The 11,940-nt window shown below is 38.1% G+C and overlaps 1 protein-coding gene across 2 annotated transcripts in view; it reads right to left on the bottom strand.

The window, feature by feature from the left end:
• sspo (SCO-spondin) overlaps positions 1–11,940 on the bottom strand; it is a 343,053-nt gene that overhangs the window by 1,615 nt on the left and 329,498 nt on the right. For both annotated transcript variants that reach the window (XM_062021522.1, XM_062021521.1), the window contains 2 exons: positions 9,610–9,740; positions 6,581–6,731 (listed from right to left, as the gene is read on the bottom strand). In XM_062021522.1, coding sequence (XP_061877506.1) covers positions 6,581–6,731; positions 9,610–9,740 — 282 coding nt within the window. The remainder of the gene's footprint in view (positions 1–6,580; positions 6,732–9,609; positions 9,741–11,940) is intronic.

Here is an 11,940-nt window from a genome sequence, read left to right as displayed (position 1 = left end):
CTCTTGAACGCATCAACATAATCTCCTCAATTCCCCCCAAAAACATTAACTCGCTAGTGTGTGAATGTTGTCTGTCTGTCTGTGTTGGCCCTGTGATGAGGTGGCGACTTGTCCAGGGTGTACCCCGCCTTCCGCCCGAATGCAGCTGAGATAGGCTCCAGCACCCCCCGCGACCCCGAAAGGGACAAGCGGTAGAAAATGGATGGATGGAATATAAAGACAAAATAACATACATTGGACACACATTTTCTTTATTTTCATGACTATTTACATTGTCGATTGTCACAGAAGGCATCAAATCTATGAATGAACACGTGGAGTTATGCACTTAAAGGCCTACTGAAACCCACTACTACCGACCACGCAGTCTGATAGTTTATATATCAATGATGAAATCTTAACATTGCAACACATGCCAATACGGCCGGGTTAGATTAGTAAAGTGCAATTTTAAATTTCCCGTGAAATATCCTGCTGAAAACGTCTCGGTATAATGACATTTGCGCGTGACGTCACGGATTGTAGCGGACATTTTGGGACACCTTTGTGGCCAGCTATTAAGTCGTCTGTTTTCATCGCAAAATTCCACAGTATTCTGGACATCTGTGTTGGTGAATCTTTTGCAATTTGCTTAATGAACAATGGAGACAGCAAAGAAGAAAACTGTAGGTGGGAAGCGGTGTATTAGTGGCCGGCTGCAGCAACACAAACACGTAGCGGCTACGTCGTAGCCGGTGTTTCATTGTTTACATTCCCAAACTCTTACCAGGAGGACTTTGAGTTGGATACGCATGCTTGTGGAGATGGGACAACATAGACTCTTACCAGGAGGACTTTGAGTTGGATACGCGCTACCGTGAGTACGCAGCTGCGGCTTCCAAACATTTGATCGCTTGCCCGTACGTGCGTGCCGCTATGTGCATGTCACGTACGTAACTTTGGGGAAATATATGTGCTGTATGAACTTTGGGGAGGTGAACGGTACTTTGGGCTGTGGGATTGAGTGTGTTGTGCGGGTGTTTGAGTTGTATTGGCGGGTTATATGGACGGGAGGGGGGAGGTGTTTGTTATGCGTTAATTTGTGGCATATTAAATATAAGCCTGGTTGTGTTGTGGCTAATAGAGTATATATATGTCTTGTGTTTATTTACTATTTTAGTCATTCCCAGCTGAATTTCAGGTCCCACCCGCCTCTCACAGCAGCTTCCCTATCTGAATCGCTTCCACTGCCCTCTAATCCTTCACTCTCACTTTCCTCATCCACGAATCTTTCATCCTCGCTCAAATTAATGGGGAAATCGTCGCTTTCTCGGTCCGAATCGCTCTCGCTGCTGGTGGCCTTGATTGTAAACAATGTGCAGATGTGAGGAGCTCCACAACCTGTGACTTCACGCTACTTCCGGTACAGGCAAGGCTTTTTTATCAGCGACCAAAAGTTGCGAACTTTATCGTCGATGTTCTCTACTAAATCCTTTCAGCAAAAATATGGCAATATCGCGAAATGATCAAGTATGACACAGAATGGATCTGCTATCCCCGTTTGAATAATAAAATATCATTTCAGTAGGCCTTTAATAAATAACTGAAAACATGTTTTATATTCTAGTTTCTATATTCTAGTCACCCTTTGCTCTGAATACTTTTTCGCACACTCTTGGCATTCTCTCGATGAGCTTCAAGAGGTAGTCACCTGAAATGGTTTTCACTTCACAGGTGTGCTTGAAGCTCATCGAGAGAATGCCAAGAGTGTGCAAAGCAGTTATTAGAGAAAAGGGTGGCTATTTTGAAGAAACTAGAATACAAAACATGTTTTCAGTTATTTGTTAAGTACATAACTCCACATGTGTTCATTCATAGTTTTGATGCCTTCAGTGACAATCTACAATGTAAATAGTCATGAAAATAAAGAAAACACATTTAATGAGAAGGTGTGTCCAAACTTTTGGCCTGTACTGTACATCCGTAAACGTGGATGCACATGCAAAAGTGCAATATATTTATCTGTACAGTAAATCTATTTATATCTGCACCTTATTTTGTAAATGCAACCAATCTGCACCTTATTGCTCTTTTATCCTGCACTACAACGAGCTAATGCAACCAAATGTTGTTCTTATCTGTACTGTAAAGTTCAAATTTGAATGACAATAAAGGAAGTCTAAGTCTACTAGCTGCGGAAGCTAGCTCTCCAATCAGCTAAACAGACTCAATAAGTCACAGTGACATTTTGGTGAGATTACTGAGGAATTTGTGAAACTGAAACAATACAAAAAGAATGCTATTGTAAGTTAATAATACTAACACAGACACTTGTAAAGGTGTTAGCATATTAGCTAATGCTAACAGCGCTAGTGTCATTACATTACGATAGCACGTACAAATATGCATGAAAACACACCTACAGACATCACACATGAGACGGTTCAGTGACTATTACTTGTTTTAGTTATATTGTAAAATGTACAAACGTTGCTTTGAATGATGAATTAAGAATCCATACGCGTAAAAACGCTATGGACGTCTCGATGACTGAATGGCAGTCTGGTTGAAAACCCCCCCCAAAAAAACACTGCCGGTAAATGGAAGGACACAGCAGCACCTGATGTGAGAAAACTTTTGCAAAAGATAGCGCCATAGCACAAACAATAAATTACCTTCTTATTGAATTTTCTTTTATTTTTATTTTTTAAATTTTATAATATGGCCGTCAGCGAAGAAAAATCCATACATTAGCCGTACCGTCTTATAAGCCGCAGGGTTCAAAGTGTAGGAAAAATGTAGCGGCTTATAGTCCGGAATTGACGGTATTATTTAACGCTCACTCACATTCACACACTAGGGCCAATTTAGTGTTGCCAATCAACCTATCCCCAGGTGCATGTTTTTGGAGGTGGGAGGAAGCCGGAGTACCTGGAGGGGACCCCAGAACATGTGCAGCTGGGATAGGCTCCAGCACCCCCACAACACAGAAAGGGACAAGCGGTAGAAAATGGATGGATGGATTGATGGATTTAATGCTATTTTGTTGGGGTTTTTCATTGTGTTGTACTTTTTTTTAGCTGTATGTAGAAATGGTGCGCCACTGAAGTGGCAGCTGGTTGCATCAGCTCTGTGCTCTTTTAATGTATTTTATGTCCTTTGATGTTTCCCTCTTGTTTTTATCTTATTTTTTGTGGACTTTTTGTATCTGCCCTGCAGCTACAAACATGACTTCCCCATTGTGGGATAAATAACATCTATATCCTATTCTATCCTTCTATCCTACCCACTATGACTGGAGGTTCAAATTTCAGCACCATCCCCTTACCTACATCATTTTTTGATGTTATTTTTATTTCATATGTTTTTTGCTGAATGTGTTTCGTGTCAACATGCTATTAGCATAAATGCCATGTGGTTATTATACATGCATTTACTAAATCTACGCGAAAAACACACTCCTGTTACCTTCAGTACTGTTACTTAAACGAGTAAAAGAAACCCTGAATACAAATAAAATAATGTTTGCTTTAGATGCATATTTCAAGTAGTCAACATGTGTTTTTTAGTTTAAAAAATATATAATTTGGAGAGTAAATGACAATGATTCAGTGGAATGACCCCAGAGTGTTGATGCCTTCAGTGACAATCTAAAATGTAAACAGTCATGAAAATAAAGAAAACGCATTGAAATGAAAAGGTGTGTCCAAACTTTTGGCCTGTACGATATATATATATATATATATATATGGAATTTTTCCATAAATGCATGTGAAATATGGACCTGAAAAAAGGATCAGTGTGTGTCATCTGCATGAGAAGCACTCACACATATCAAGCATGGCAGCTGGTGTGTGTGTGTGTGTGTCAAAGACTGATCGCCATAGTGACGAAATCCGTCAGACATGGTGTCCATGGGATTGTAGCGCTGAGAAGGGAATTTGAGCCGAAGGATACTGGGCGTCGTCCTACGGCGGCTACATCCAATTAGCTAACGCCATCAGAGGCGGGATCTGTGATTGAATTATTGATGGCGGCTCAGGAAACACGTTTCAGTGAGGCTGCGTGTCGTTTTGGTAGAACAGTGTGAATGGAAGAGTGCCAGTCATCAACAGTGTAAAGTAGAACAGCTCTGGTTATCATATTTATAGAAATCTATACTGTATGGAAGTATTTGGAACTATCTACTTATTATATTCATTCATTCATTAATCTAGGTTTAGACTAAATATTTAATCTTTAACCTTATTACAACATATGGGACAAATAACAGTGGACAAAATCTTACTGGCATAAACACAAGCAGGGATAAATTGGGACCCAAAGCAGAATTTCATTTTTTATTATTATTTTTTTTAGTTTGTATTTTTCCCCACAGTTTTTTTATTTGTGAAATCTTTTTTATACTTTTGTTAAAATCAAAATTGAATTTACAAAACCCAAAACCAGTGACGTTGGCATGTTGTGTAATTTGTAAATAAAAACAGAATACAATGATTGGCACATCTTTTTCAACGTATATTCAATTGAATGAACTGCAAAGACAAGATATTTAATGTTTGAACTGAGAAAACTTTTTTTTTTTTGCAAATTATCATTAACTTAGAATTTAATGGCAGAAACACATTGCAAAAAAGTTGGCACAGGGGCATTTTTACCACTGTGTTACATGGCCTTTCCTTTTAACAACACTCAGTGAACGTTTGGGAACTGAGGAGACCAATTTTTGAAGCTTTTCAGGTGGAATTCTTTCCCATTCTTGCTTGATGTACAGCTTAAGTTGTTCAACAGTCCGGGGTCTCCGTTGGGGTATTTTACGCTTCATAATGCGCCACACATTTTCAATGGGAGACAGCTCTGGATTACAGGCAGGCCAGTCTAGTACCCGCACTCTTTTACTATGATTGATTGATTGAAACTTTTATTAGTAGATTGCACAGTGAAGTACATATTCCGTACAATTGACCACTAAATGGTAACATCCGAATAAGTTTTTCAACTTGTTTAAGTCGGGGTCCCTACGAAGCACGCTGTTGTAACACGTGGCTTGGCATTGTCTTGCTGAAATAAGCAGGGGCGTCCATGATAACGTTGCTTGGATGGCAACATATGTTGCTCCAAAACCTGTATGTACCTTTCAGCATTAATGGTGCCTTCACAGATGTGTTGCTCATGCCTTGGGCACTAATACACCCCCACACCATCACAGAGGCTGGCTTTTGAACTTTGCGCCTAAAACAATCTGGATGGTTATTCTCCTCTTTGGTCCGGAGGATACAAAGTTCACAGTTTCGAAAAACAATTTGAAATGTGGACTCGTCAGACCACAGAACACTTTTCAACTTTGGATCAGTCCATCTTAGATGAGCTCGGCCCAGCGAAGCCGGCTGCGTTTCTGGGTGTTGTTGATAAATGGCTTTCGCTTTGCATAGTAGAGTTTTAACTTGCACTTACAGATACAGCGACAAACTGTAATTACTGACAGTGGTTTTCCGAAGTGTTCCTGAGCCCATGTGGTGATATCCTTTACACACTGATGTCGCTTTTTGATGCAGGACCGCCTGAGGGAATCGAAGGTCACGGGCATTTAATGTTACGTGCAGTGATTTCACCAGATTCTCTGAACCTTTTGATGATATTACACACCTTAGATGGTGAAATCCCTAAATTCCTTGCAATAGCTTGTTGAGAAATGTTGTTCTTAAACTGTTCGACAATTTGCTCACGCATTTTTTGACAAAGTGGTGATCCTCACCCCATCCTTGTTTGTGAATGACTGAGCATTTCATGGAAGCTGCTTTTTAAACCCAATCATGGCACCCACCTGTTCCCAATTTGCCTGTTCACCTGTGGGATGTTCCAAATACATGTTTGATGAGCATTCTTCAACTTTCTCAAGTCTTTTTTGCCACTTGTGCCAGCTTTTTTAAAACATGTTGCAGGCATCCAATTCCAAATGAGCTAATATTTGCAAAAAATAACAAAGTTTTCCAGTTCGAACGTTAAGTATCTTGTCTTTGCAATCTATTCAATTGAATATAGGTTGAAAAGGATTAGCAAATCATTGTATTCTGCTTTTATTTACCAACGTGCCAACTTCATTGGTTTTGGGGTTTGTAATTTAATGTATGTTTTTCACTAAAACAAATTAATGGGAAATCAATTGTTAAAAAAATATTTTTTAGTGCCAAAAAACTAATTTAACATGACTGTAACATACATTTGCAAATGTTCCTGACATTTATTATATTTTGTTTAATTAATTTTGTTTAGAAGCCCAATGCTAGGACATCGCGCCACAGAGGGTTTCATCAATGTCAAGTCTCATCAATCACGGAGCAGAAAGGGCCTAGGAATAACCTTGTGATAAAATGTCATATTTTAAAAGAAAATACTGTACACATGCAAAGTTGTACAGTAAAAAAAGAAACCATCCAAGGCAAGATGAAGAGTTTTGATGGTGAAATACAAATCTGTCATTCGCATGTGTTGCTTGGAGGTTTCCATGCATGTGTTGTTTCCACAAGCTGTTATTTTAAATCTGTGCTCCTACTGCAGCAATGTAATGTGATATATGGATATTCAAATGACTTCTCCTCACCTTGGCAGCTGGTGCACTCACAGCTGTGTATGACGGGAAGGACCACCGGCTCGCTGTCACCGCTGTCACACTGCAGGTTGAGAAAACGAACAGGTGTGTCGGGGTCCAAACGGTAACTGCAACAGTCACACACGGACCTCAGGTAGGGCTCCTAGAACAAGAACAGAAGTGCGCATGACAAAAGCTTCAAGAATCCATGCAGTTCAGCAAAATTCTTCTAGCTGACAAGAAAAAGTTATGTTTTAATATTAATCATTGTAATAGTTTTTTAGGACATATTAAAACAATCATACTGTGCCTAAAACCACTCAACACCTAAAGCAAGATAACTTTGGCTCATTTGAGCGCACTGATTCACACTCAGGTATGAGCCAGCAGGGCCAACTCCTGGCATGAACAGCCCATAGAGATAATTGCTAAATTAGCATCGCTTCAAGCAGCGTCATCGAGAAAATGACCATAATAATTACGTTTATATTATAGTCAAACATTTTCCTCAAAAATAGAGTCTAAACCAGGGGTGTCAAACGTAAGGCCCGAGGGCCGGATCAGGCCCGCGGACAGGTTTTATCCGGCCCGAGGGATGAGTTAGCTAAGTATAAAAATGAGCCAACATTTTTGAATGAAAGAAACTGCTGTTCTAAATGTGTCCACTAGATGTCGCAATAGCAATTCTTTGTATCTTTGTAGAAGATGCTACATATGGAAAAAAAAAATAATGATAAATTTTAAAAAACACATGTTAATGCACCAGTCGAGGAAAATGAGCAAACTACATAAATAACATCCTATAATTTGATTTTTATCTTGATGGATTGAAAATTGCCACCAATGAGTTGACAGATGAACATTATCACATAATTTATTTAGAAAATTTAAATAACGACAAATAAAGATAGAATACTATTAACCGCAACAAGCAAGTGTAAAAAAAACATTATGATTTGAACATTTTCAGAATGTGCTTGTTCTATTATTAAACAAAGAAAACAATCTGAAGTTTTCTTTATTTTTTATTTATTGTGTCGTGATTTTACCAGTCCGGCCCACTTGGGAGTAGATTTTTCTCCATGTGGCCCTCAATCTAAAATGAGTTTGACACCCCTGGTCTAAACATTTGTTTTTTCATAGGTTTTGCCCATTTATTGTTTTTTTTTGTCACTTTTTCAATTAATGTGAAAGTATTTGTAAACAAAAACTGATTGCAATAATAATAATACAAATTTCGAACCAAAACTATTTTCAATAAAAAAAAAAAACGACTTATAACAAAAAAGGATTTACAAAAAAAAAGTTTTCAACCAACAAAACAATTTGCAAACGAAAAACATTTTGTTTTGTAACCAAAAAACAATTTGTAACAAAACAAAAATACGATTTTTAACAAAAAAAACAACAATTTGTCACCAGAAAAAGTTTTTTTTTTTTTAAACCAAAAAACACCATTTGGAACTAATGAAAAGAATTGTGACAAAAAAAATAATTTTAACCAAAGAAATAATAATTTGGCCACCAAAAAAACCCTAATTGTGATGAAAAAAGAGCCTTCTTCTTAAATCTGATTTGTAACAACAACAAAAATCAATGTACAACAAAATACAAAGATTTGTAGAAGAAAAACATTTTTTAACCAAAGAAAAAAAAGATTTGCAACCATAAAACTGATTTGTAATTAAACAAAAGATCTTTAACCCCACAAAAAGATTTGCAACCGCAAAGGGTTTTTTTTGTCAACAAAAACACCATTTGTAAAAAAAAAAAAAAGATTTGTAACCAGAAAAAGGACTTTTGTAGTAAAAAAAAAAAAACAACAGTTTGGAACCAAAAAATTATTTGCAAACAAAAAACCTATTTGTTACCAACACGTGTAACCAAAACAATCTGATTTCTAACAAAAATAGATTTGCAACCAACATGATATCCATCCATCCATCCATCCATTTTCTACCGCTTGTCCCTTTGATATGTAATATAAAAAACAATTTTCAACCCCGCCCCAAAAACGATTTGCTACCAAAAAAACCTTTTGTAATATAAAAAGGTTTTTAACCCCCCCACCTCCCAAAAAAGATTTGCAACCCCCATGTTTTTGTAACCAATAGCTAACACTGCCGAAAAGTAAATGACAACACAAGCTCAAATAATGGTGGTAAATAAAAAGCTAACTTTGCCAGCTCGCTGCTTGTTACATGCATACTCTGTTGCCACGGTAACAGTAGCCAATGACACATTTGGCTCCACTGATGTTTATTTTGACTAATCTCCCAGCATGGCTGACTCTATTTTTACAGTGTTGATGTATGGATGCCAACAGAGAAGAAAGTCGCTATGGTGAGGCACTTCCGTCTTTGCGGTCTTGCAAGAAAAAAATACAATAAAAACAAGAACAATTTAATACAACCACAAGAAAAAGTGAAGAGGAGAACTCAACACGTGAGGTGGCAGTGTTCTGCTTCACGTGCACAAATCAACACATCTATTTTTAGACCAGGAGTGGCTCAACACCTAAATCAAGTATCTGCATTGTTAGCAGTCATGTTAACAGAAGCTTTGCAGAGATTATCATATGTACACTGTGGGCCTAAGATTCAAACACCACACGGTAAACAGTGTGTGCAATCTATAAAATAGTGCGTACTATTAGTGGGCGTGTTGCGTGTGATTTAGTAACACTTAGTGTGCAATTGAAAAGTACATTTTTAAATAACGCTGTTATTAAATAACGCCGTTATTAAAAACACTGGAGCCAACAAACACATTGTCAACATAAACGGGTTCCACTGTACTTGAAATGGTATAAAGGTATTTTAATGTGATAAAAACAGAGTAGTAAAGGACAAAGAAGACGTTTGAAGGTATATAATTCAGTCCCTTGGCTCTGACTTTTTACATTGTCTTAAGCAGGCAAAGTGCACCAGAACTTGATGAGTTTGTCAACATTGACGGGTTGTCAACATAAGCAGGACCGACTTAAGTGTGTTTCATTGTACTGTAAACGTGTGTGTGTGTTTGTGTTAACTCATCCACACCTCCAAGATGACATCAGTCCTGGACAGACATCGTCCCCTGCAGAAGCTAACCTCCACGTTGTCAAGGCGACAGTCTCCCTTCGTGATGTTCTTGACTTGTACGTAACGACGACACTCGGCCACAGGTTCACCTAACAATTACATACAGAAGTAAAGACGTGGGGAGGGGGGGAGGGGTGTAAACGGTAAATATAGACATTTGGTGAAGTTGAACGAGCAATAGAGAAATACATATATTTTTGGTTTGAGGAAGACAAAGTCATAGAGGCTAGTGCCATCACTGTAACCTCTTTATACAGTATGTGAGCCAAATATAGGTTATATATTACTAGCAAAGAACCACCAAGTATATACTGGATCTTCTCTACAGTAGGGTTGACCCAAACTGATATTGATTAGTATCTGATAATATGTGCTTGCATGTAAAATGTGTGATAAAATATCCGATACACGCAGTCCTGCAGCGTGTTTACTTGTGCAAAGCTGGACAGCCAGTTAACATCTAAATGTCCTTCAATAAACACACAAGGTTGGTCTTGTCTTGTATGTTAGTCAAGTCATTTACAAAAGGTAAACTGTCACACCGCGGTGAGGTAAGTCTTGTCTTGGTTTTTTCTGTCTTGTGATTTGCATGTTTTATTTTGAAAAGCAACTCCTCTTGTTTCAGATCACGGGTCCTTCCTCTTGTGTCACCAGTCTGACGTCATCCCTGACCCTTGATTGTTTCCACCTGTTTCCCATTTCCCTCATGTTCCATATAAGCCCATGCCTCCCCTTGTTCTGTGCCAGATTGTCTCAAGCTTTCGTGCCTGTCTTGCGTCCATGTTCATGTCCATGCCTTGCCTTGTCCCACGACTACTTCCTAGTATCCAGTATTGCTCACGCTGTAATTTTGAGTTAACTTTTTTCCTCCCTCAGAGCGACTTTTGTTATCTACTCTTTTTTTCAACCACAGTGGTGAGTTATGATTTTTTTCCTAATGATCTTCCTTCCTCAAAGCTTTTGAGTGATTTTTTGTTTACATTTATTAGAATAAGATTTAGAGTAGTAATTTTTTATAGACCTTATTTTCTTCCTCCTGTGGGAGCGCTTTTTGTTAAAAGTTTTCATAGCAGATACGGTGCTAATTATAATTTGTCTTATCTTTTTGTATTTCCTCCTTTTAGAGTTATTTTTGGTTTTTCCCTTTTTTGGAAACGTTTTTGCTATCGGTTTTTGTACCTCATAGTGATTGAATATTCTCTGCTCTGGAGGTTAAAGGGTTTTTCAAAATAAAAGCTTTATTTAGAACTCCCATCTCTGCATCTGAGTCCCTTCCTTCGTCCAAGCCTGACAGTAAACATGGCAGGCTATAAGGTCACGGAACTAGCAGCTACAACACGGCTAAGCACACAATAGCACACAACCTAGACATACTGTATGTAATAAGTGTCCCTAATTGAACCATATTACAGTCTAAAACAGCACTTTTGTGAATAAAAACAAGTATCAAATCAATATAGTTGCATATTACTTACCCATACAGAGTCTCAAAGGCAGAAATGTATTAAAAAGTATCCTGTCCGCTTCATTCAACTTACTGACTGAGTTTAATGATTCATTGTGGCTACTAAAAGAAAACAATTACCACTTCACTTAAGACAGAATAATCAATCAATCAATCAATCAATCAGGTTTATTTGTACAGCACCTTACAACATCACAATGGTGCACAAAGTGTTTCACAGGAAAAATATGTTAAAAGCAACTAAAACCACGCATATTAAAACAGTAATAACAAATACTTATGGCAGTTGTTTGTTAAATGCCAGTTTAAACAAACATGTTTTTAGTTGAGATTTAAAATCTTCTAGCTTGCCGTGATGGCTCGCAACTCAATTCCAGACTGTTATAGGTATGTTTTGTATATTTAGTTCATTTTAAATAGTCACAATGTAGTTAATATGATCATTGCTATGTGGATTTATTGCTTAGAGCAGGGGTCGGCAACCTTTATCACTCAAAGAGCCATTTTGACGAGTTTCACAAATTAAAGAAAACAATGGGAGCCATAAAACTCTTTTGAAATTTAAAATAAAATAACACTGCATACAAAGCTTTTTTTTTGCTTTGTGCTATTTTTAACCAGGGGTCTCAGACACGCGCCCCGGCCAGCACCTTAACATGACAATTTAATGTTAGTGCGGCATGCGAGTTTTACATGAATGGCGCTTGACAGCGTCATACTTGCCAACCCCCCCAATTTTTTCCGGGAGAAACTCTCCCGGTCTACACTATACACACCCGCTACCACCAAACCCCGCCCACCTCAACCGAAGCACGGAGGGGGGT

The sequence above is a fragment of the Entelurus aequoreus genome, linkage group LG15 (assembly GCF_033978785.1).
Source record: "Entelurus aequoreus isolate RoL-2023_Sb linkage group LG15, RoL_Eaeq_v1.1, whole genome shotgun sequence".
In the NCBI taxonomy this organism is placed as follows: domain Eukaryota; kingdom Metazoa; phylum Chordata; class Actinopteri; order Syngnathiformes; family Syngnathidae; genus Entelurus; species Entelurus aequoreus.
This window is presented reverse-complemented; position numbering and strand designations above follow the sequence as displayed.